Raw genomic sequence first — 21,417 nt, forward strand, 5'->3', positions numbered from 1 at the left:
TATGTAGATGGAGGATATTTCCCCCGTGTCAAAACTCAGAATCACTCTAAATAATGAAAAAGACACAAATTTAAAAAGGCTCTGTGAGGTCTTCAAAAGTAAGTAATAACTCAAGTAAGAATGGGATTCAGAAAACAATCCCTCTGTCCGAGGGGAGATCACTCTTGTCCAATTCACCTATATGTGCAAATGAGTTTTAGCTTTTTTGTTTGCTAAAAACTAGCTTGGGAGGGGTGCATTTGTCAGGCAGTGGTTGTACTTCAAAGATATCATGATCAGGTAACATACTTGATAAAGAAATTATGCTTCTTTGTCAGAAATAACAGAAATCATGAGATCAAAGCTCTTCAAATTTTAATGTAAGCTTCCTTAAGATCTAAGATTGCTCAACACAGTAGGTTTCTGGGCACTATTATGAATAACATATGCTGCAATTTGATTGGTTGAATCTTTCTCCACAATATCTCTGATTTTTTCTGGACCAAATATCTTCAACTCTAGATAATAGATTCTTTTTTAGGGTCAGTGAAACATATTTGATGATGGAATGCAAAAATGACACAATCAAAGCTCAAATCTATGTAAAATAAAAAACAATACCCATTTATTTGCTTCTATAAATAGGACCTAGAAAATTAACTCACAGCTGACATGAAACTTTTGTTATTCACATATACCTGCCAGATTTACAATGACCCTATGGAAAAAGAATCAAAGTAATGAGAGTATTGAACACTTGCCTGGTAAGGGAAATATGGTACATCAAACAGGACAAAAAAATATATGAACATAACTTGTGAAATACTGATATCCACCTTTCTTATAAGGAAATGCCAATATCCTTCTACAAATACATGCAATATGAATTTTAAAACTTTAAGTCTTTCCTTCTATTTCTTGCTTTATAAGAAAAATCTGATTAAATAATTCATAACAAACTTTATATAAGCATTTAGGACCAAAATGATTATACACTGGAGTTGGTAAACAAATCAAAGGTGGTAACCACTCCGAGTATAACAACTTCTCAGGATTCAAATGTGAGCCATGTCCCTTTAATTGGCTATAATCACATTTCAAAAAACCAAAAGCGCTAATTATAGAATAGTTTCCACGATTAGAAATTCAGATTATTCTTTGTGACTAGGAGTAGACAGCATGCCACACACACGAGAGGGATAAATCCATACAAGTCAAACAAATTCTGCAGTGACCTGTTTAACAACTGCCATGATACAGAGACCATACTTTTAAGAATAGGAATTAAATATAAACTTCAAACTTATAACATATAATCTTCAACAACATGTAATGAAAATTATCATTCCTTTCCTATTACACACAAACTGTGATGAGAATTACAACTCCTTTCCTATTACACACAAACTGTGATGAGAATCATGACTCCTTTCCTACCTACACACAGACTATGATCAGAACTACAACTCCTTTCCTATTACATACAAACTGTGATGAGAATTACAACTCCTTTCCTATTACACACAGACTGTGATGAAAATTACATCTCCTCTCCTATTACACAGACTGTGGTGAGAATTACAACTCATTTCATTTTTCAGCACATGATAGGCTAAACATGGCGGCCAGTATTCATGGTGGAGGAAGAACCCGGGAAAACCCTGGAAAGAACCATCAACCCATGAGAAGCTACTGGCAAGCTTTCTCGCATACCCACATTGGCTGAATCTGAGACTCGAACCGGCGCAGACAGAGGTGAGATGGCAGTGATCCATAACGGAGAGAGCTTTAGACCACTTGGCCCCTCGGGACCCCACAAACAGACTGTAAAGAGAATTATGAATTCTTTCCTACCTACATAAACTGTAAAAAGAATTATGACTCTTTTCTTACCTACATACTGATGAGGAAAAGATTACATTATAACCAGCAATGCTAAGCGATGGTCAAAAGATTTTGAATGAAATGCATCAGATTCTTTTGGTGTAAACTGTAACATCAATTTAGCAGGGGGAATTACAAAAATGATTTCATTTTATGTTAAATGCTGGGAAAACAAATTACTCCTATTTAGTTGAGTGTCAGATGGTACTTTTTCTTCCTTAAAACAAATTTCAACTCAAGATATTTCAATAAATTATCATATAATGTTACAGCTGTAACTGGCATAACTTATCACTGATGATTCATTTTACTTCAAATAAATGTTAGTCCACACATGACAAAAACATGTTTTGAATGTCTTTAATTGTTGAAAAATATTTATTTCAACATTTATGTTTACCGTCACATGTTGGTACCAAAATCATTTTCTGAAACATAAGTTCAAAGCAGTTAACAAATGTTCAAAACATATTCCTGTCTACTCAGTTTAAATGACCAGTGTTTAACCGACTTTAAAGTTTAAGCAACAAGTCTGCTGTAACATGCTTTGTTGAACAAATGTGATACAAGTAAGCAGACTATATTAAGAATGAAATCTGTTGTGAAAATGATGTCAACAAAGTATTAAATAATGAAATAGAAATATATCTTGTAAATTTCTGAACATGTTCCTTGTCAATATCTCCTCTTCAGACCAAAACATATAAGCCATTGTGCTGTGACTGACATCATTAAAAAAGGAAACACTGTGTTCTTTATCATGTAGTTATCATGTTTTTGCTTTAATCTTAGATGAAGATGGTTGCCCAGTTTCGAGTTCATATTCAATTTCCACCCGTGGCCTTTTTCTTTTGTTTTGTGAAGTGGATTGTTTGTGTTCTTCATCTGAAGAGCTACTTCCCTCCTCATCTGAACTATGTAATCTGTCCATATCCTGAAATGGTTGAAGGGAAAATTGTTTAACAGATAAAGCAAACTTCATTTACATTAAAATAAGACTATAAAGGGCATTGAAGGCACTAACAAAAAATGACGTTTCTTCGTAGATAGGTGTCATTTATATATGGAGGTTGAATGCAGTACTCCCTCATTATAATGCTGTCAATAGGAGCCACATTATCATTACAACCTTATAATGAGGTACATGATACATATAATTTTACTAATACTTAATGGAACAGGATACATGGCTATAATGCCTCATAATCATGTTATACTGAATGGCCTTATAACAGGATCTGTTATAGTGAGGAAGTTCTGCATGTCCTTCAAAATTAACCAATATTCATGCATTTCCACGTTGCTATCTACCAAGAATTTAAGAACCCACTGAACAAGGATCAGCCTTTACAAACTAAAGGACCCCTTTTGCCGATGCACAAGTTTAACAACAAAAATGCCACTTTTACAAAACCACAAAAACTTACACCATAAAAATAAAGGAATTAAACAGAGAGTGATATTAAGAAATGGGGTTCATGTTCTTTACATGGAGATAACTTCAAAGAAAAGTTTCAATTTACAATGTGTTCTAAGTTCCATTTGTGGCAAACAATGATCTTTGAAGAGGACAAAACAATTTCAACCAAAAGAGAAATTGATTGAAAACAAATTTATATACAACTGAATAAGCACCTATATAAGGTATGGGTGTAGCATAGGGGAATAACATGGGTTTTTTAAAATTAACTTCCATTCACTTTATCTACTGATGTTGATTTTACAAAAAATTATACAAGAGGTCTAGCTGGGCCTCAGATAGAAAAAAATCACAATTTTAAATAAATAGCTATTTTAATTATGGAGTAGAACATTTTTATCAAATCCAACAAATCAATGTACATACATACATACATACATACATACATACATACATACATACATACATACATGCATGCATGCATGCATGCATGCATGCATACATACATACATTCATACACAGAACATCAAGAAAAAAATGAAATGCTAATAACAGTGATTTTTTCTGGGATAACTGTTATTCCTATGAAGATGCATACATGCAAAAACATACATCATCTTAGAACCCAAAATGCACACATAAATTGATACAAGGGTGAAATGTCTGTCACTGTGACCTAATTTTCACAGGATGCTGTTGCATGTGTCACAACAAATTGACATACAAACCTCAAAATATAGGAGACAGAAGAACAATGCTAAAATTATGTGCCTTTTTCAATTTCATAATTAGTATAGAAAAACATGGCTTGGGGGAAAAATCTCATTGATGCAGCTCTATCTAGTTTACTAGCTTTCAGAATAAAAGAGAACTGAACAAATATCATAATTACATTAATAGGAAAAGGTTAATAGGAAAACCATTACATTAGCAATTTAAACCTGCCCAATATGCCTTACAATGAGTCGGACATGAATTTACACACAAGTGAAAAGTTAATACCGTGATTCTCTGCAGATTTAAAAGCATTCAATCCTTGAACAGTTCCACATATACAATAACAATGTAGAAAAGAATGCAATATACTATCACTCAGACATGGTTAAACCTATCTATTTAATTTGAAAAGAACTATTAATCCCTTGAAGGGACTGACGTTCAACTGCCTGAAAAGAATATTTAGGAATTAATGATAATATCATTTCTTCTTTTTAAATGCTGAGTGTTGAAACCATCTCTGATATTCTGGCGCTATAAGATTTTTAAATTAGCCTCTGTGGGAGTCATGCTGTTTGTAAGATTAGCACCATTTTCATTAAGGACAAACTAGCCACGCTTAGAAGATTTTTGGTTAACTCCATGTTAATATTACCTCCAGTGAATATCCCATGTTGATATGACTTTTCATTTTAAGGAGTTGCAATAAAAAAGATTTTCAAGATGAAAGATTTTAGGGCCATGCTGGATGTCAGACTGGCATAATTTTTAGTTAGTACCAACTGACACATCAAGAAGTCTGCTGGTGAAAACCAATGCTGATATGACTTTCCACCTAGGAGAGGTAGCAATAAGAATGTCATAATGAATATCAGATCTGCACCATTTTTATGTAAGACCAACTAGATATTATAATCTCTTTTAGTGAAACTCTTCTGGTTTATGAATAGTAAAGCTTAATAAACAACAAACTAGTACATCTTAGGATATTTGTGTTGTGTGTTTATCATGGCATCAAAACAAGTACATGTATAAGTGAAAGAGGGGAAACATGATCCATTGAGTTGTACCTCTAAATCTTCCAAGTCACTTTCTTCAAACTCCTCCTCTGCTACATACTCCACCTCTTCTGAGTCCTGGGGATGATTAAAAACGTTTATCTGTATAATTCTTTCTTAAATAGGCAGTATTTGGAAAACTGTACAAGAAAGGTCTATTAAATTAGCAGTACTAGGGTTGCAACACTAAATGTGAAAGGTCTATTAGATTTAGCAGTGCAAGGGTTGCATTCGATAAGAATAGTATTATGTATTGCAACATACTGCAACAATCTGAGGGTTGGGGTTGGGGTTGGGGTTGGGGTTGGGGTTGGGGTTAGAAAGAATGAAAGTGCAAAATAATATTAAACAGAACCATTTATGCTGTGGGTTTGGAGTGGAGTTGTTGCTGCATACAAACTTGCCATGCCAGGTTTTTCATAAATAAAGTGTTAAAAATCGATAATATGGACAACCTGAGGCTGGGGTCCAGGGTAATATCCTTGTTGAGGCAAACCAAACCCCTGGAAACTTTTGGGTTCTAGCAAATTTGAACCCACTTATCTAATTCTGAAGGCATTCTTCCTTCACTATCTTCCTCCTCCAGGGATGGCCCCCTGTTTTTTAACCTGAGTTCCAACCTTATTGTGTCAGTTTCCAATGATTAAACAAAGATTTGTACCAACTGAAAATTATACATTGGTTTACATTAATGTAACATTTATGACAACTGCAAAACTCATTATTTGTGTCATAAATATGAAAAATTATATTGAACAGGAGCTGTCACTGATTATAACTTGTGTGATGACTACTTAAATAAATTTGTATTGGCAATGCAGCTGTACTTGAAAATGTCTGGGATTTTAGTTAAATAAATTCTGATATTAACATCCTTTACATGTGTAATATTTGACAAAATAACTTTTAAATATTATGACTTTTTGAATTTTGGTAAAAATCCTCCAGAACCTTCTCACCTCTCTTTATAAAAAAAAAACCATCGGAAATTACAAGAATTGGGAAAATGGTCTTATGCAACTTCTTCAATACTGAATTGCATCCCGGACATGCTTAATCGCCTTCATCGAAGGAGATGTGCTGTTCCATGCCTGTTTAAGAGTGTGACACACCCTGCCCTCTTTATAGTATGTCCTGGCCTCGTTGGGTGAAGCCTTTTCTTAAATATCCAAAGCTTTAAATATACTGCTTGGTTAGTCTTCATGTTGATTTTAGGCATAAATTTGGCATCATCATTCCTATTTATTTTCACTTAGAGGACAAACATTATCTTTAATGGCACCAGTGGTGTACATAAAAATACCCTCTCTCTCTCTCATGAAGAGGGTGCCTTCAAACTTAATATGTTTTGACAAGCAACATGCACCCTTGCCTGATTACTGGTCTGGGCACAAAACAGGAGAAAAATAGCCAAGAAAGTTTTGCTTTTTATTTCCAGTCCTAATTGAAAGGAAGTGATGGTCAAAACTTTGAGCAATCAACCTGATCTATTGATATTCCATGCAAAATGGGAACTGTCAATCCAAAGAAAGATTCTAAAGTAAGATTCAAAACTCTCTTGTTTTCTACAACAACTGCATGGGTTATTCTCCATCCAGAGCAAATCTAATTTCTAACTTAAGTTCCCCATTATTGCTTTGTGCTTTGTGCAGAAATTTCTTCCAAATGAAAACGACAGAATTCAAAGTCGAATATTACTCAAATTTTTGTTGTTGACGGGTTAATCCTCCCCTTATGAAAGCTTTAGATACTTTACATAATGGACTCCAATCTCTTGACATAGAGACAAAATAAATACATCTGTGAGATATAAAGAATAAATACACTTTTTATGGTAATATCATTCTATCTGTACTAATTCAACAGGAATCATGATAATAAGGATACTATCTGAAGATATTAATTTTTATGAAATAATCATACTCCAAATGATATCAAGTATTCTGTTCAAACATCTTTAGAAAGAAGACAGCTTCAAGCTTCAACAGTTTTAAATAGATATAACTGGAGCTAATAGAGATGAGTACACCTCAATGGGCCAACCTATTTGCAATATGCTTAAGAGGGCCTTAAACAAAACAAATTCAGTTGGAAAAATTACATTTCGAGAATCTAAATATTCAGGGACAAAACTCTTCTAAAAGATTACACAATATGCTTGGAATCAAATTTATTTAAATTCTCATCAATATAAAAGTCAATAACACTGAACAAAATGCAACAAAGCTAATTAAAGTTCTGCTTTGGAAATGTAATTCAGGGCTACAGCCAATCAGGGGCCATAACTCATGTAACTGATGCTGTGGATTTAAGTAAACCAAACTGAATCAAGACCTCATCAGACTGAAGCCATATAATAAACATGACTGCAACCCAATGTATTTTGGTAAAGTTTTGTTGCAGAAACATAAAATCTGAAGGATAAGCAATCTGTGTGCCATAACACTTCTAAACAAGATTACAACTGTATAAGGCATACAAGTCTGTTTAATACTCATGGAAAATGGGCAATAACTCCATCAAGACGAGATATGAACAAATGAAACATATAAAAGGCACATCTACATGTAATGCGTAATTCAAATGGCATCCAGTTATGAGCAAGAGTTGCACAACTATGCTGCTTACAAGCAACATCCCATGACAGATATCACTTTAAATGACAAGGGATATAACTCTATTTAATACTGAGTTGACCAAACAAAATGCATAAAAGGTATATCTAGGCCTATGAGGTAATGTACAAACCAAACTGCATCAGAATCTGTTGAATGGTTCCTTAGTCATGCTGATTACAAGGATCAGCTGTTATACAGATTTAATATTGATGAGAAAAGGGCAATAACTCCATCAAAATTGGTCCTGAAATACAAGACCAACAAAAAGCACATCTGTACATAATAGAGAACTGAGAGAAAAAAACAGAAAAATGTGATTACAAAAGGAATCCTGCATTGCAACAGGGAACTATAATTACAAGATATTATCATGGAAACTATCTACCAAGACACATAATTTGTATGTGACCAATTTATATAACACTTTTCCCATCTTACCGACTCCTCCTCCTCTGCTTCAGATTCCAACTCTTCTTCCTCCTTCTCTCCATCCTTCTCTGTTTCTGACTCACTCTCGCTTAACATCCCCTCCCCTTCCACAACCTTGTCAAATGCATGCTGGGGGAAGTTGTAGATGTCCCCATACTAAAGAATAAAAAAAAAGTACTAGATACATGATGCTAAGTAAAGACAGACAAAGACTGCTTCAATCTATACAATATCCTGGTCAACCACCATCAACTGGTGTAATTATCTGTTAGTACAAAAAATCCAACAATTCAAACAGTAATTTTTTTCTCAACATACTATTCCATACATTTTGCAGCTTGTTCCAAATATCTGTAAAAATATTGCTTTAGTCATTATTTGAGGGTTAATATGTTGTTCCCTCTTTATAACACTGTTCAAGAAAGCCATAAAATTGGCATCTGTTATAAAGAAGGCAACCTTACACTGAGGGACATTCAAACAAGACCGTGTCAAACTACCAAGGTTCATTTAAGAGTCTGTCCTTGTGCAAATCATAAGTCAGTTTTCTCTGTGGTGTGCATGTACACATAAAACAGAACCAAGAAAATACAGATAAAAGATCATTATGGATAATTTTCGACTGAGTGAACTAAGCACTTCCCAAGAGAACAGAGTGCACCCAATGACATAATAAAAAATAAGATGATCAATTTCATTGGTTGACAGAAATGTCTTACTGATTTTGACTGGACACTGATCAAAAGCATACAGTTGACAATCACTGATATCTTGATGCAAAGAAAATAATATGAAATCTTTAGCCAAAAAAAACCTGCTATATATATTTCTAGAGTAGCTTACATGCAAGAATATAAAAATGACAACTCAAATGTCCAAAATAAATTCTGGAGTGGAATGGTTACTTGAGCACAAGGAATTAAAAACCAAGACCCATAACAGTACAGGCTGATAATGATCAAAGGTGCATGGGTCTTGGATTTATTCAATTATGCAATAAATAATCATTTTTCCAGCATAATACACTCAGAATCAGTAGCTGCTGAGTCAGACTATAGCAAGAATTTTCACAATTTCCTTGTGCACCTTAATATTAGTGCCCATCACAATATTATGCAGATATTAATTATTCCATGATGTGAGTGCCTCTGATAATGTCTTTAATTTCTTGAATAAACAAGGAACAGGTATGGATATTTACAACCACATTTTGCTTCAGTAAGACCCCATTTTTTTAAACCTGTTTTGGGGCAACTGTGCCCCACTTTTTCTATTTCTGGAATGAATACTGTAATACTGCATAAAAATACAGAAACTGGTACTGATATCACATTACAAATGGGTCCTGTGAGTTGAGGACTAAGGTCAACTGAAGGAGATAGCCATAATAAAAACAAAATTCACCAAAGTTAATGGATCCCTAACATATCTGTTATAAACGGGCAGTGGTATCATGATCGGATTTATAGTGAGGGCAACTGGATACCTTAAAACAAGTATTCACAAGTTCCCATGAGGCATACCACCACAACTCACCAACTGCAGATGTAAATTTAGACCATGCATTTTAATTGTAAAATAACTCAGCAGAGTTAGTTGTGTTTGGCAATGTGAAAAACATACTACCTCAACAACCAAAAGAAGTTCCGTTTCATCCTGGTAACTTATCCTTTGTGAAGCGCAATCAGATTCAACTTTATATATAAAATTAATGCCACAATTCTAGTTTGCTCAAAAGAACACTATAAAGTATGAAATAATCATGTGCACTACTAAAAACACCCCCAACCTTACATCACACAGTTCTATTACTTACAGTGCCTTGCTTTAATCTCTCCAGCAATTCCTTCTCTATCGCATTATCAAGCTGTGCAGCAACCAAAGCTTTTTCCTGAAATAAATATAATTAGAAATAACTTTTGCCTTAAATTTTAAAAAAAACAACCTCATCTTGTGTCAAATATCTTGGATTTTATCTAAACTTCATTTTTTTGGGGTAAGTAAACTATACAGCAAGTTTTAACTTTCAGAATTGTGAATGGCTCCTGTGACTGGACACAGTGATCTTTACAGTGGAGGTAAGAAAACAACATAAGGGAGACAATCCAACATGGATTGAACACTACTAAAAAGAAATAACCCTGCACATTTCCATAGAGGCAAAAAGCATATGAACGACCACCACCATATCCAGCACCCTTGTTTATCCAGGTCAGATTCATGCTGTCATTTTTCAAATTCAGGTAAATCCTGCACTTTAAATAATTACAATACAGTCCACATGAACTGTAACAGAATAACTTTGCAGTTCATAACTTTGTGCTTAAACACTGTACTTGGTATTGTACCTCATATTACCATTTTATATTTGCTGATGCAAAGAAATGCAATGGATTGAATATCTTCAAAGAACTGATGAGCACATAGTCAAGCTTAAAACTATAAGTAATATAATGATCAAAATCTCACTGACCTCTCTTCTCCTCTCCCGTCTCTCTACCTTTTGACTGATTGGAACAAGCTTCTTCCTGTAAGAATAGGAGCAATGAGTCTTATCTCAGATAGTCAAGCATATCAGCATCATTTAACAATGTGTTTTATCTCAGTTTTTCAAATACTTTAATATCATTTAACGAGTTTTATCTCATATTGTCAAATACAGTGGTCCCCCTCATGAATGGCCCCCATGACCAGTGACCACCCACTCTTTATGGCTAGAATCCCTTGGCAGTGACAAGTCTGTGTTCAAAAGTAGCCCTCAAGAAAGGCCACCCCTCTAACGTGACCAGTGGCCAAAATATTAGTGCACAATTGTAAAATTTACCCCTCACAAGTGGTCACATTTTATTACTAACATGTGTCCAGAACCAATATTTAATTACGATAAGGTAAGTAATCTGATATCTTTCCTGATGTCTGTTTCCGGATGTCAGGTTTTCGTTACTCATACTGAAAGAAGTGTTGGCTAAAGTAAATGTACCACTAAGGTTATTATTATATCATTAACGCCAATGTTTGTAAGAAATGACGTCAGCAGTCTTTTGACAGAGCTTTGGGCTTCACAGTGTTTTTTTTTAAAAAAGATGATTACGATTGGATGGTTTTAATTGTAAAGATCATAACATGGTCAGATAGAAATTGGGTCAGCAATGTTTTGATAGAGCTTTGGGCTTCACACAGCAGATTTTTTTTATATTGATGATTACGATCGACATAATTGTCAAGTTAATAACATGGTCAGATAGGAGAAAAAGTAAAAGCTATTGAACTTGACAACAATGGGTACAGTTCGCTTGCCAAATTTTTTTGTTCAGAAGACTAAAAACAAACAAGTTTGTAAAAAAATAAAGAGAATATTATGTAACAGTGCGCAAATAGGATGAATGGAAAGAGAATTGCTAAATACGAAACAACGTATGTACCAAGATTTAAATAACATTTTTTAATGGTTTTGTAATACGCATGCCACCAATAACCCATGAACTATTAATTTATGTTACCTTGAAATAACTGTTTTTAAGACAAGAAGAACATTTTAATAATTATTCCTACTTTTAAATGACGATATTAACTGCCTTAAGTCCTAAGTAGCTTTCCTACTATCTACACATCTCACAAATATAGTCCCTCTCTGGAAAGGCTACCCATCTTACAAGGCCACTTTCCAAGTACAGAAGGGGTGGCCGTATATGAGGGGGACCACTGTACATTAAAATCATTTAACAATGAGTTTTATCTCAGTTTGTCAAAGACATTAACATCACGGAACAATGCGTTTTATCTCAGTTTGTCAAATACATTAACACCATTGAACAATGAGTTTCATCTCATTTAATCATCACTTTAAAACAGACTAAGCACACGTCTCAGCAAACAAAAAAGGACAAATGAAAAACTAGTTTGGCTTCCACAATTTTTGAGGAAAAAATATTCTTGCTTTAATTTGTAGCAAATAAGAACAACTAGTAATTCTATCCATCATACTAGCTAAAGAAAATGAATTCATCTCAAGGTAACAGAAACATCCTTGTTGAAAAGAAAATCACCGCCAACACCTTCCCCACAATGCCAAAATAGTCAGTTCCTAAGAACTGCAATCTCAAATGGTCTGCATTTTAAGAAAACAAAAGAACAATTATAGGGGCAATTTCAATGCTGTATAATGACTTCAGAACTTAAATAAAGACACATATAGACACAAATATACTGAAGTCAACATACTGAGTAAAATGGAGGTGGGGGTGGTATGCCTCTGACAGGTCAAATGTCTAACAGCAGTTGAAACATTGTTCTAGCCCAATGATCATATAGTTATACAGAAGCGTTGCTGAGAAATCACCACTTTCATTATCATTTTGGTGGGGCTGATGATATAAATCTATCTTCTTTCTCTACTTAAAAGTACTTTATAATTTACTAGATTACATCATGTTGAAGTAAAATAGAAATAAGAGTGAGCATTAACACAGTTCCACAAGATCCATTTAACCATTAGCAAGCAATCAACCACTGTTAAAATTACCTGTACTATCTGCCAACTAAAGGATCACTAAACCAAGATTAGAAGAACCATGTAAAATCTATCTTGAATAGAGTTATGGGCCCTGACAACTAGCTTCACAGTTCATGAGCCACCCAACATATTCTGACGCAATTTGATATAGTCATTGTCACACACATGTGCCTTCATGGGTTTATTCTCATTTACCATAGGATACCAGCATAAAATAGCATGCATACAATGAGTGTTTAACTATACAGTGCTTCTAATATTAGATTTTACAAAAGCGGGAAACAAAGGGGTTATGTTATTGATATGAAAAAGATGTTTGGTAAATTTAAATAGAAAAGTTCTGGTATGAAAAAAATTAAGCAATCACAAGATTTTAACGCTCATCAGACTTTGCTGCTATTCAAAAGAAGTGCGGATGTAATAATTGAACTTTGTAATTAAATGATGAAAAATAACCCACAATTTATACTTACTGCCTTTTCAATGTTAACCTTCTGATCCTGATGAGGTACTGAGTGATCTTAGTGAATCTCTGCTTACATTTGTGCTTTATGAACCTGCAAATAAAGAAGATCAAAACATACAGTAAATTAATTAAATTTTTATTAAACTGGAATGTTTTACAAATGTTATTAAATCTATATAGTCCTCCACCAGTTATACTATTAAGACTTTAATGCAAGTATATATGGTACTATGTTACTTTTGGGCTATTGCAGCCAAAACACACAAAAAAAAGACAATGCTTGAATAAAGATGCCTCAAACAGGCTGATGATGCTTACTTAGGCCAGTAGATCAGATGCTCATTAATCTGTTGTAAAGCTTTCTCATAACTGCGAGACAGCTTCACCTTCTCCCACATTCTCCTAGGAAAGGCTGCTCTTTCAACTGTCTTCGAGTACAGGTAACAAATACCTGCAAATTCAAAAGATTTAACTAAATTTAATTATCAATTAATTATGGTTTATCTCCAGCATCCAGTCTAATTATGTTTTTTTTTCTCTAGTATCCAATCTAATTACGTTCTATCTATAGTATCCCATCTAATTATGTTTTATCTCTGGCATTCAATCTATGTTATGTTTTGTCTCTAGTATCCAATCTAACTGTTTTGTCTTAAGTACCGAATCTAATTATGTTTTATCTCTAGTATCAAATCTAATTAGACAATCTCACACTCACTGATTCAGATGCCTTAATACTTTCATCCTCTGCTTCATAATATTTTGATATAACAAAATTCTCAAAGAATTTTAATTTTAAACATTCTTGCAACAAAAAATGTCTCTTTATAAATGAATGGCAAATTTACCAAACAATTTCATTTGTATTCAGTCTTGTTTCCCCATTTCATTCAAAATACTGTGCCAGTCATCACACATCTTTGCAAAATGTGGGAGAACTTTTTGTTTATTATATTCTCACAGCAACAAATGCTATGCGTTTTTGCATAGCTAAATCCAAGTGAAAATTATTCCATCTTGTTTGTTTAATATGGGAGTGAAAAAACTTGTTGTTCACTGATTAAAAAGTGGTATGGGCTGTTCCATTAAAACATACATGGTACTCAGGGAAGGCACTTTCAAACTGGGGTACACACCCATGGATGCAATTTAGAATCTTCTTATCATTTTAATATGAATTCTGTGAAATTAAATTACCCTAACATACATGTTTAAAAAACTGCCTTCCCTGGATATCATGTATGTTTGAATGGAACAGTCATATGAACATATAGCTTACGATGAAATCTGTTCATGTCAATCATGAGTCGAAGTAAGGGGTCGTCCATTAATTATGTCAACAAAATGGGGGGTAGGGGGTTTGAAGAAGTTTGACAGTTGTTGACATGGGGGAGGGGGAGTTCAAAATAAATTGACGTCAACAATGTTATTATTTTACAATAAATTTAATAAATCAAAAAATAGGAAATTAGTCGGTGCGTTGGTATGGCACACACTCGCTCACCCCTCAACAGCCCATCAGTTTAATCCTAAACCGGTTGAGCTCTTGCTGTGGATGGTGGACCGGATGAAAATCTGAGGTATCAAAAAGTTATTGATGTGGCAATTCATCATTTTGTGAAGCAGAACCTCGATGCGTTGTTCATTGCAATGAATGCGCCTGGTAAGGAGTGCATTCAATTGAGTAGAAAGGCGAATGGTTCCTTTGAGTCAAGAACTGTCAGACCTAATTTTACCACATGAGCATTTTGGAAGCCACCTTGACTCACAAGGTCAAACAATTGATGAAGAATTGGAAAAATCAAATTTCAAATATTCTGGCAAAACATTGTCAGAAGTATGGACACAAGTAACTATAGATAATTTTCCAACAGTGGCAGAGTATATTGTGCCTGAAGTGTCTGAGCTTGAGGCAGAAAATTTGCTAACTAAGGATCAAGATTGGTGCAAAAACCATGTAAGAACAAGTCAATACTTTTTACAAATTGTAAAATGCCATGATGTAAATTGTTGCCAACCGATTCGAAGCTCGTACTTTGAGATTATCGCCGATAGATTCATTCCACCACCAATTCCAGTCTGCCAAACTAGTGAAGGCCTTAAAGCGCCAGATGCATCTGAGAGCAACTTGCACAGATTTCCATCTCTTTTCTTCAATCAGTCTTTGAAAGTTAATAACATGCTACCTCGATCGGCAAAGGCATTCAAAATTCTTCCATATGATCTATATTGTCCTTCCATTCAATTGTCGTTGCTTGAACAGATCTGCAAAATCTGTCACCTCTATGTTGCTTCACAAGTCCTGTTGAAGAAGCATGTTCAACAGCACCGACAACACGATCTTGGGCCTAGGCAATTACCACATGCTCCTCAACCGCAAAGAATTCGGCCAATATGAGTGGCTGCCAAAAGACAGAGAGAGCTGATGGCAATTATTGCTCATGGAGAGATGTTAAGCACAGAATGGTTAGATGAAGATGATGCTGACTTGTCGGGTGTATCGGTTCCACAAGAAATTAATGAATCAGCCACTATGCCCATTATAACAATTGAGGAACATTTGGCTTCCCCATGGGAAGATGATAGAAGCTAGAATATAAACTCTCGATTTTTTCATGAATTGAAAGTGTCATAGTCAATTTGAAATCTGTTAAACAAGTAAAAAAAATGTATCAAAATTTATTTGTAGACCTTTTAATTTCCATAATTCTATTTTTAGCATAAAAGCCAGCCATATAAAATATTGTTAGTTTGGGGGGGGGGGTAAATTTTATTAGGGAGGTCACTGAAAGTTTGACAAGTGTTGACAAGGTGGGGAGGGGGGTAAAAAATTGCCTAAAAATTGTTGACATAATTAATGGATGTCCCCTAATTGGCCTTCATGACATTATGGCCATATACATGTTGATAAAATTATTCATTTTTTTGCTTTATGTGCCATGATCTGCCATAAATAGGTGACAGATCAAACTGATTCAACTGCATCATGAAGTAGTTAATCAAAATTCAAAAGAGAATAAATTTCACACCAAGATAAATGTTAAGAATGCAAACTGTTTCTAACTTAACAATATATGTAAACACAATTATGTTCAATCTGATCAAAATCAGATCTATGCTGTCCTATGTATAGATCTTATGCTGATTATAGGGGTCATGTTCTGGTGACCTTCAAATTAGCCAATTGAAATGCAGCTTTCAAAAATCTGAAAGTGAATCGAATTGTTTGGTACACACTCATGCTCTTCATCCACACTGCTGTCTCCAAATGCAAAGATGTAAGACTTCATCTGATCAGCCGATATAATTAGCATTTATGGTAATAATATAGGTTACCAGAACATGACCCATAAGAGGCCACTGTCAGACCTTCATGTATTACAGTGGAGATCTGATTTTAATTAGATTGCACCTATGCTGTATCAATAAGCTAAAATGTGTGTAACAATTGAATTTACATATTCTTAGGTGTTTGGGTTGAATAGGAAAATGTAAATGATAAAATCGTTTAATTAACAATGCCAAAATCGTACCACAAATGCATTTCTATTCACAAAAGATATCAACTACACTCGCATAAACTTTTAGTCCAACAACACATATCCTGATCTGTCAGATATTTGTCAGTAGATCAGGAACTGTGCATTTTGCAGTTGGACTCAACTTATAAGTCTGCACAGACACTGGAATTCTTTTCCTCACCCACTGTATGTATTTTTCTTATTATCATACAACTTTGTTAGAAACAAAATGCATAAATTGTGAGAATTCTTGCTTCCAAGTGTCTTGTCCTGTACTGTTTTAAAACCTAACTTGTTAATGTTGACACAGGTAGTGCTAGAAGTTATCTACCCTTAGGGTAAAACAGCATTTTCTTAAAAGTGTAAGCAATCTTACCTTTTTCTTCCCTGACCGTGGCATACTGGCTGTTAGCAAGTGGACAGGAGGCTCTATTACATAGACCAGTTAGGTTATATTCATTTCTGCAAAATTTCTGGGTTTTTGTACTGAAATAAAAAATAAAAAAAAGTAGATTCGGATTATTCTGAGACTTCTTACTGACAAATTTAGTCTTTTGAACGTCTTTCAGAGTATTTTCCAAAATTCATTCTAGTGATACATCTTGTTTCAGTTTTGTTCCAGGTCTATGTGTAAGTCTCAAGAGATACCATTTTTGTCAGCTGGCACAACAAACGTCTCTAATTCAGCACATCAATAGTTTAAAACCATACTATCTGAAACCCAGAGTACCCATGTGACAACAATGTCTGATTATGATTTGCTCAGTAATCCCCTTTTCCCAGGCCTGAAAGGGAAGCAATTGTAAAACATTCCTCATATGCAAGAACATTTACTGGTACTCCACATGTTTTCCAAAAGCTTGTACATTTTGAACTGGCCACAAGGATCACCCCAAACAAAAATTATCACAGCAGACAGGCATCAACACTGAATGATCACAGCAGACAGGCATTAATGCTGAATGATCACAGCAGACAGGCATTAACGCTGAATGATCACAGCAGACAGGCATTAACACTGAATGATCACAGTAGACAGGCATTAACACTGAATGATCACAGCAGACAGGCATTAAGGCTGAATGATCACAGCAGACAGGCATTAACACTGAATGATCACAACAGACAGGCATTAACACTGAATGATCACAGCAGACAGGCATTAACGCTGAATGATCACAGCAGACAGGCATTAACGCTGAATGCAAGATGTGCAGCAGATCATGTTCTACAATTAACTTCCAAGGCATCGTAACATTAAAAAAAAAAAATCACGGAGATGAGTATTGTTTAGAAAATTAATAATATGTGATGTGAGTACAATGATTTCAACTGGCGGTAGGATCCCGAACATAGTATAACTGTGAAGTTTCAGGGGAACCTTCTCTAATAAATCCATTATAACTGTTCAGCAGGTTGGTCAAACTTTTGTACTGACAAATGAAAATGCAACCAGATAAAGTGAAATAACCAAATTCCATGACTTTTCCAAATTCTTGAAAGACTTAAGAAAATTTCAAAACTTTTCATGGTCCTTGTTATTTACAAACTTTTCCAGGATTTCCATGAATAAAGGGACCACGTCTAAAGGACTAGAATCTTTTGTTGCACATTTACCGAATCATATCAGTAAAAATTATGCAATGCTGTTAATACTTGCAAACCTCTGTCAGTATAAACAGCAGTGTGAACATCTCATTTATAGGACAAGATATTTACCAAGAAGTCCTGAATATCCATTATTAATTATTAAATTATTCATAAGAAGCAGCAATAAAATATTTCATGATGGATGATGGCCATAACGAATGTGCAAGCAAAACAATTTTCATTTAGAACTTACAATACCTGAGATGAATGTGTGTGTAAAGTTTACAGCAAGCCTCCAAGTAGTTTATGAGGTGTAGCAATAATAAACTTGTTCTAACAGATGAATAGATGACAGACATATTTCATCCCATATCCTCTCTTGGTCTATGACAAGAAGAGCAAAAATGCATGAAACAATGTCACAAAAAAAAAATTCTTAAAACATAGTTCAGTTTATTAGAAACAGAGTTGTCAGAAAAGTCATTTAGCATGAAATGCAAGACCATGTAAATCCGGATATAAATCTACCTTGGAAGATGAATGTCTTGCACCAAATTCAATTTAGGCAATACATACCACATAATCTGTTGATCTGTCCATATTAGTATATACTACCAACTATCCAGAAAGCTAATGGTATTCTTTTAAACATAATCTAAGGAAGGCATACATATCTGCTGCTACCAAAATGAAAAAGCCGTGTTTTTTTCATGATATTGTACAGAATACTTACAGTAGTAAGCAAGCTATTTTATGCTCAAGATGGCTTCAAATAAAGATAAAAATGTATGATTACAATTCTCATCAACTGTTATAGAAATGAATGAAAGGTGAGAAAAATACCCGCAGGCAAATCTTCATAACTTTCTATTGGGATATTTTTTCAGTAGAGATCTTGGGACTGCCATCAGAATTTGGGGCTGCCAGGTAAATTAATTAACTAATTAATATGGCCGACTTATCCCTGCATGTATAAAGAAATGTCTTAATGCATTCAAAGTATGAAAACACACAAAATAATTGTATGCCTTTTAGTATAAAGTTGTTACCATATTACTCCTGCCAGAAGTACTGTCCAGGTTTTATGATCAATATCAACCATGCTATCAAATACACATTGTGGATATTCCATGCATGTTTGAAATGATAGTTCAGCACTTGATCACTAAGAACACTCATTCAATGACTGAACTCACTCTGAAGTAGTCTCTGTCATGAAGCTGCTGAATACACTGTATACATTATGAATAACATCTTGATGATTAAGACTCAGTCTGGCATCAAACATTTTTGCTTTTGGTTTTCAGAAAATTCCCCATCAATTTATTTTACAAAATGGAATTAGTTCCAAACCATAAGTGAAAAATAGCAAAGTTAGAATTCTTATCTCGACTGCTGATCAAGCTAAAGTAACTTTGTTTATGTTGTTGAAGCTGGGGGCATATAATGTTTATCAGGGTGTGTACTTTTTGTTTTATTGGAATAAAAACACTTTTAAAGTCATATTGTTTAAAATGATGACCACAGTAACTTATCTAACAATGAAAACTGAATGCACACCCTTGAGGTCAAGAGTCCAAGGTCTTGGCCAATGAGCCATCGTACTATGTCATAAGCTATGTCATACACAGATCAACAAGGAAACAAAGCATGTCTATTACAGTCATTGAGAACATAATGGCAATGCAATTTTCAGGTCATTTATCATAATCACTAGCGTTGCCAAATGTTACAAACTGAAGAAAAAAGTCAATAAAAGTTGAGAAATGAGACAATTTACCGTGTCTTGAATGAACAAAAGGATCCATTGATAATGCTCCATATGACCTGTAATTAAACAAAAAAATGTGATTTTTATTAAATTTCATTTTACCATTTTTGAATGCAAAATGAGATTATTTATACAGTTCCCACACGTCTCCTTTTTGTACTGCTGATAATATTGCAGGGTGACATGGAAAGTAATCCAGCATTAACTCTTAAGTGTTCAGGAGTTTCAAATTGTTTTTTCAACTGTCATACCTTCCTTTTCCCAAAAGATCAATATCTTACCTAGATCTGATGAGATGTATCCATGGAAAAAGAACAAATAAAATATTTACAATGTATTTATTTCTTAAAGGATTTTATTTAGTTTTTTATTGTCATGGTATGTTATTCACACTATTTCTTGCTCCAATACAGTAGCATCAGTACTATGAGCAAGAAAGAAACCTAATGGATTCAGACCTTCCCTAACTTCTTCTCCTAAGGCATGCCTCAAAACCGTTCTTATAACTGCACCAAGTTTAACACCATTTTTCTCCTGCAGCATTTCCACATCAGAAAACGGTCATCCACACTGGGCAGGAAAATTAGACTGTGTTAAAGAGAGCTCCCATTTTTGTTTAAGCATGCTCATTTAGTTTTAAAATGGCCTTACATAATGGAGTGTTAACAACTCTAACTTTAGGAATTTTCTGCACATGGTAGCTAGTTTAGAACAGTGTACTTCACATGGTAGCCAGTTTAGAACAGTATACTGCACATGGTAGCCAGATTAGAACAGTGTACTGCACATGGTAGCCAGTTAAGAACAGTGTACTTACTGCACATGGTAGCCAGTTCAGAACAGTGTACTTCGCATGGCAGCCAGCTTAGAACAGTGTACTTACTGCACATGGCAGCCAGTTCAGAACAGTGTACTTACTGCACATGGTAGCCAGTTCAGAACAGTGTACTTCACATGGTAGCCAGTTTAGAACAGTGTACTTACTGCACATGGTAGCCAGTTCAGAAGTGTACTTACTGCACATGGTAGCCGGTTCAGAACAGTGTACTTCGCATGGTAGCCAGCTTAGAACAGTGTACTGCACATGGTAGCCAGTTTAGAACAGTGTACTTCACATGGTAGCCACCTTAGAATAGTGTACTTCACATGGTAGCCAGTTCAGAACAGTGTACTGCACATGGTAGCCAGTTCAGAACGGTGTACTGCACATGGTAGCTAGTTAAGAACAGTGTACTTCACATGGTAGTCAGTTAAGAACAGTGTACTGCACATGGTAGCCAGTTTAGAACAGTGTACTGCACATGGTAGCCACCTTAGAATAGTGTACTTCACATGGTAGCCAGTTAAGAACAGTGTACTGCACATGGTAGCCAGTTTAGAACAGTGTACTTCACATGGTAGCTAGTTAAGAACAGTGTACTTCACATGGTAGTCAGTTAAGAACAGTGTAC

The 21,417-nt window shown here is 34.7% G+C and overlaps 1 protein-coding gene across 2 annotated transcripts in view; it reads right to left on the minus strand.

The window, feature by feature from the left end:
* Positions 1-337: 337 nt before the first annotated feature.
* LOC149795136 (protein MAK16 homolog) overlaps positions 338-21,417 on the minus strand; it is a 30,740-nt gene continuing 9,660 nt past the window's right edge. For both annotated transcript variants that reach the window (XM_089964843.1, XM_089964844.1), the window contains exons 2-10: positions 19,976-20,022; positions 16,982-17,091; positions 13,403-13,535; positions 13,092-13,175; positions 10,579-10,633; positions 9,922-9,996; positions 8,115-8,261; positions 5,071-5,136; positions 338-2,797 (exon numbers count right to left, since the gene is read on the minus strand). In XM_089964843.1, the coding sequence (XP_089820969.1) occupies positions 2,633-2,797; positions 5,071-5,136; positions 8,115-8,261; positions 9,922-9,996; positions 10,579-10,633; positions 13,092-13,175; positions 13,403-13,535; positions 16,982-17,091; positions 19,976-20,022 (882 nt within the window). In that variant the 3' untranslated portion in view covers positions 338-2,632. The remainder of the gene's footprint in view (positions 2,798-5,070; positions 5,137-8,114; positions 8,262-9,921; positions 9,997-10,578; positions 10,634-13,091; positions 13,176-13,402; positions 13,536-16,981; positions 17,092-19,975; positions 20,023-21,417) is intronic.

This window comes from Sinohyriopsis cumingii, chromosome 7 (assembly GCF_028554795.1).
Source record: "Sinohyriopsis cumingii isolate HCF-2022 chromosome 7, ASM2855479v2, whole genome shotgun sequence".
NCBI classification, from domain to species: Eukaryota; Metazoa; Mollusca; class Bivalvia; order Unionida; family Unionidae; genus Sinohyriopsis; species Sinohyriopsis cumingii.